The 6,000-nt window shown below is 33.6% G+C and overlaps 1 protein-coding gene across 2 annotated transcripts in view; it reads left to right on the forward strand.

The window, feature by feature from the left end:
- LOC121418131 (spermatogenesis-associated protein 7 homolog) overlaps positions 1-6,000 on the forward strand; it is a 40,162-nt gene extending 34,162 nt beyond the window's left edge. For both annotated transcript variants that reach the window (XM_041611833.1, XM_041611834.1), the window contains 2 exons: positions 266-401; positions 2,263-6,000. In XM_041611833.1, coding sequence (XP_041467767.1) covers positions 266-401; positions 2,263-2,343 — 217 coding nt within the window. In that variant the 3' untranslated portion in view covers positions 2,344-6,000. The remainder of the gene's footprint in view (positions 1-265; positions 402-2,262) is intronic.

Raw genomic sequence — 6,000 nt, forward strand, 5'->3', positions numbered from 1 at the left:
TACCTTTAATGTTTAAAGGTGTGCATAAATTTGAGTGTATTATGAAATCCGACAGGGGTTTGACAGAAGTGCAGTCAAAACTGGTTTGAAACCTACTTGTATGATGTAATGGAACTGTCATAGCCCATTAATACATTTGCTTAAATGCAGTATGCAGTGTTATGTATGATCTTTTAAATCTGAGGGTCGCCCCAAACTTTTTGGCTGTAGTGTAAAAAATTCACTTTTATGGTATTGAAAATGTATTTCCTAATTTTCTCTTCAGGGAGGAAGAATTGAGATACCTGGAGTTTGTTACTGATGTAACCAATGATGTATTGAACAGAGGCATCTATACAAATACGGTCCTGAAGCAAGTCTTTGAATCACATATAGACAAGAATAAAGGCAGACTAGATGAGGTGAGTATATAAACCCCTCAAAAAAGTTTGGAAATCTGCTGACTTTGATCGATAATCCCTCCTCGGTTTCAGTGAATATTAATGTGTGATTGATATTAATGAATAGATAATTTAATTCTCTATAAAATGATACCCTACATAATATGATTATGGAGGTGTAGTGCCTTGAAATGTGGGCAAGGTCAAAATTCAAAAGTTGCAAAATGACACAATATTGAAAGTTACTGTTCTTTTTTCTGTGTTGATAAGTGATTTTCTAAGCGGTTTCTTTTGTTTTCATGCACCTTAACATTAACATGGAGATCTGTGAGATAACATGATTTAAGTCGTGGTTTGAAATACCCATGCATGTTTTGTTTTTTTATGTGTTTGCCTGTGCAGAGGTGTGTTTGATTCCATGCTGATGTCGATGTTAATGTGCATGAAAACAAAAGAAACCGCTGAGAAACTCTTTCATCACCACGTTGACTTTCAATATTGTGTCAGTTTGCGACCTATGAATTTTAACCTTGCCCCACATTTCAAGGCCCTGCACCTTTATGTGAACCATAATCATATCATGTATGGTATCATTTTAAAGAAAATTAATTGATCTTTTGAATGATATCAGATATGCATTGTGTGAAATTGGGAGTTCGGAGATATTAATGGCCAAAATCATATTTGCTAATTTTTTAGCTCATCCGGACCGAAGGGCAAGATGAGCTTATTTTAGGAGTTTATATACATACTGTATGTACATGTAGCTGTAAATACATTGATATCATGGTACAGTTCAATCATTATGATGATGAAAAAGATTATAGTAGGGGATTTGGTCATGATAGTAAAGGTAGTAGTTGACAGAATAATCATGACGAAAACCTCCGTTTGAGAACACTATACCCCAGTTTTTCCATGGACCTACTCCATGGTTTTTCTCAATCAATTACTGCCCCAAGTAATTATCAAAATACCTGTTTCTTGACCTCGGTCCGAAGATAACATAATAGCCCGAGCGCGGTCCCCGGCAAAGCATGCTGCCATTTTTTATTCACTTTCCTTATTTCGAGGTCGATTTGCAAAATTGAAAATGGACTAACATTGAATTTCTGAATACAATATGCCTTTGAAAACGTGATTCAATATTGAATACAATAATTTCATTCCAAAGGTCCTACTACAGGCAGAGAAGTCTTACTTAAAAGCACAGCTGTTGTTTATCATTTCGTCCCTGGCCCAACGCTCATAATCTGGCCTGTGGAGACAGCAGAGATTACCTGGCCAAGCGGGGTTGATCAGGCGGATGTTTCATAAAGCTGTTCGTAAGTTTAGAGCGACTGGTGATCCTGTCTTGCGGTAAATGGTACACACCATTGGCGATGATCACCAGTCATTTTTAAAGTCGCTCTTAACTTACGAATAGCTTTATGAAACGGTCCCATGATCTCAAACACGATTTGGGGTCTGATACCGCAGTTTGCAGTCTGAACTGTGGTCTTTCTCCAAACGGGGGTTTGACATAATGAGTAGTAGTAGTGGTAGTGGTGGTAGTGGTAATGGTAGTAGTAGTAGTAGTAGCAGTAGTAGTAGTAGTAGTAGCAGTAGTACCGGTAGTCAATTTTAAAATGTTTTTGGGACTGTACTGCCTTGGTAATGGCATATGTTCCTCATATTCATCCATCAAGATTGAAAAGGAATATGAATAAATTGCCTTTTTTTTGGGGGGGGGAAGCCTTGAAACTTATAATAATGATAATGAAATAAACACAAAAATGTAGAAGTTTAATACATCTCATGACTATATTTCTGTAGTATACATCAACCAAGTGAATACAATTATCTTTTTTACTTTTAAATTTTTTACTTTTAAATTTTCCAGGGAAGAATGAGGCATTTGATGACTCAACTCAAAGAAGACCTAGCAATTCCATCTGCAGATGATATTGGTGATGGGACGTGACCTTTGAACCCCAACAAAATATCTTGCAATACTAATTTCTTATTCACACTCATCTGTCCGTGATCATGGGATATACCTATGAATTGTATTTCAGTCTGGATATCAATATTATTATCTAGAATAGATTTAATGGGACAGAGTACTTACACTGACAATAGAAAAGTTTTATTTTTATAATTAAGCCAGTGTTTGCCGATGCATGTATGGAAAGCCATGATTATTAACTTCGATTTATCATTATCGAGACATTAGAATTGGACGTTTTAGCCGGCGTATGGCAAGCCATTTTAACATTTAATCCTCTTTCTCAATATCAAAAATTGCCATTTGTTAAAAGTATAAAAATTAAATATTCATTTCAAGATGTAGGCTTGCCATATGTGCATCAGCCTACGCTGGGTAAAAATCATTGAGGTTCGTTAGCCTGTTAAATTGAATATATCGTAAGATCTTAATATTGTGTTTTAAACACAATATTAAGATCTTACGATATATTCAATTTAAGAGGCATTTAAGATGATTATAGCAATTGTGCAAACAAACCTGAATTCATGTGCCTCTCATGCACCTTTGTCTTTCATGAATGAATGTGAGGTTTGTATGTTGTGAGTTACGTACTGTGTGCAAGAGTATATTTGATGAGCAAAATACATGTAGATAAATGATATTTACATTTTTAGGTCAAATGTTGCAGCTATTTAATTATTTGATTTATATGTGACCTGTTGATGTTTAGATTAATGACACAATTCAAATTCATTCCAACTTCTTTCCTAAAATATTTTTCCAAAATGTTATCATTTTTTCAGACTCATATACCTAGAAATCAATGAATTGTATGATTTGATAGTATATAGATCATGAAATGTGCAAATGAAAAGAAAAACTACTAAGGCAGAATTTTTCCAGTAGTATATTAAGTTTTATTATGGTGTCATGGATTGTGCTTTTACTTCCTGTTCGGCGATAGGAAAAATAGTGTTGAAATATAAAGTTTGATCTTTGCCTTCTGCTATAAGAAATCCTAATTAACTTTGTAGCCTGTTACCCTCAAGTGATACAGTAGCATAAGTGTCACTTTTGGAAATTAATCCTAAAAGAGCCCAGTCTATATAAAGTAAAACATATTACTTACTGTTTGTAATGTGAAGGGGATTGTATAAGAAACAATGTGCAAATGGTGTGGATCATTTTTTCTTGAAATTTTGAAGTTATTATTTTAGTGTGACAACAAAAGTTTAAAATGGAATTGGAGATGGCCTCACCAGACAGAGTGCTGTATTTCCTTACAATTTGACCGAATCAGTTAAAAACATTTTAGAAAATAGCACATTCTACAAAGTCCTATTAATGTTAAGAAGAATGCATGGAGGGGGGGTTGTCAAATTGTTATATCTAGCTACCTATTTTGTTATTTACATGTACATTTAATGACAGAAATTTGAAGGAAGAGGTATAATCTTTAAAGACGAATTATAAACAGAAACTTACATTAGTTGTACATCCACATATACAGTGCATATCAATAAAAAGTTTACACTTTGAAAAAGTTCTGGGAATTAAAAAAAATGTACAATGTAGGGACTCTTTTTTTTTTTACATATATTCTTTGGTTTGGGTCTCATCTATTCAATGAATGTAAAATGTTGACAGAACGTTACACTTGAGTGAGCACTGTCCATTTTTGTAAAGCTCTCATAAATCGTTTTGCGCAGAAATACTCATTTCTCACTGTGTTAGTAAAAAAAGGTGAAAACAAACTGAACATGCAGTACATTTCTTTTGCATTGTTAGCAAAATGAAATAAAAAAGATAAATTCAAACATTTTGTAACAACTTTGCCACCCAAATTAACATTTTAACCTGAGGTCAGCATAACCTTTCCCTTTTTGTGCCAGCTGGATCTGAGGATGTAATTGAATTTAAGCAAACCTTTATTTTTGACATCTCCAGCATTCTTTCAAAAAAGTTTTTATCATTTTAATTGGGACCACATTTCATATTTTATTTAATACTTGTTTCTCCACACTCTTCCCAAGCTTGACAATGATTAACAAAACAAAAATCAAGCCTAAGCTATTTCACGTGACTCACAGCTCCGTGTAAAGCAGATATCATGTTGGCCTCGGTATGTGGAGGGGGGGGGGGGCTCAATTGCGCTCTAAGAAGTGTTTTGGGCTAGGAAACAAGTTAAAGATATCTTCAAATAAATCTTCCTAGCTAAAATTAATGTGTTATGATTAACCTTTACTTTTAGTCATATAACTATTTCTAAGTTCTGCGCAAATCATTTTTCATGAACTTTTCAAAAGTTGCGCTCACTATAGCGGAAAGATTTTTTGACAGTTATATCGTCATTCTCTTACAGAGATCTGTATCAATGTTTAAACATAGAAAAATCTTCAGAATATTACAAATATATAATTTTACAGGATTATTTCTAAGTGCAAACTTTTTTATATGCAATGTAGTTTGATATTTTTCTTCTCAAATATTCTTGATTGATACCATGAATTGCTTTTTAGTCTGCTGTGCAGACCCTTCACTCAAGTTAAGGGGTCTGAATGCAAAGCCTACAATGACTTGTTTAAAGAAGGCCCTCTCATTCTGAATTGAAAGAGTAAGTTATATCTGTGCTAGTCTCTTAGTAATTTGTTAAAACATGAAGTGATTTCTTGATATTAAGAATAATACTGTCTTACACCAAAGTTACTGTTTCATTATCAAAATAATACTGTCATACACCCAAGTTACTGTTTCATTATAGGAATAATACTTTCTCACACCAAAGTTACTGTTTCATTATCAGAATAGTACTGTCTTACACCAAAGTGACTGTTTCATTATCAAAATAATACTGTCTTACACCTATGTTACTGTTTCATCTGTAATAGCTCTATGGTTTCATTATGGTTACTGTATGCCTAACGCAATATTGTAGGTGTAAGTGTCACTCCGTCCTGCTTTACCGCAATATGTTACTTAGATTACTTTGCAGTGAGAAGTTCAACTCGATAAATGTTATTTTCTGGTATAAGTTTATCATGTTTGACACAATAGTTGTGTGAAAATGCTTATGTTATAAGGGGGGCATTTCATGAAAGGACTCGTCGGACGTTTTATCCGAAAAGTCCCATTTTATCGACAGTTAAAGTAAAATCTTTGTTTTGTTTGATTTTTCTTTATCTGTTCAAATCATATTATTTTCAGCGTGGAATTCAGTTGCCATTGTAACAGTGCCTCTCAGCCGATCAAAGTTATCAGACCTGATGGCTTGTCAGACAAAATTTTTGATGAAATGCTCCCCAGGACTCTGAGTTATTCTCAACTCTTTGTGAAATACCCCCCCCCTAAATTTATTGGAAAATATCAAAGAAAATTAAGGGAAAAATCATATATATAGTGAATCCTGATTGTTACGATACGCCCTTACATGTACACATGAAAATATCTGAAACTCTTGATGTAGTATAATTGTTTAAACTTAATGTTTTGCTATTGTACACATGTTAAAAAAAGTTCCTTGCAGGGGCATACACTAGCTAAAACACCTTGATTCTTGTGATTTTGTACTCTTAAAATTTCTAAGTATACCAGAAATGTACACAATAGGTTTATCAAATTGTGGAATTATATATAAAAGCTGAGCAAATGATA

This window comes from Lytechinus variegatus, chromosome 7, assembly GCF_018143015.1.
Source record: "Lytechinus variegatus isolate NC3 chromosome 7, Lvar_3.0, whole genome shotgun sequence".
Taxonomy (NCBI): domain Eukaryota; kingdom Metazoa; phylum Echinodermata; class Echinoidea; order Temnopleuroida; family Toxopneustidae; genus Lytechinus; species Lytechinus variegatus.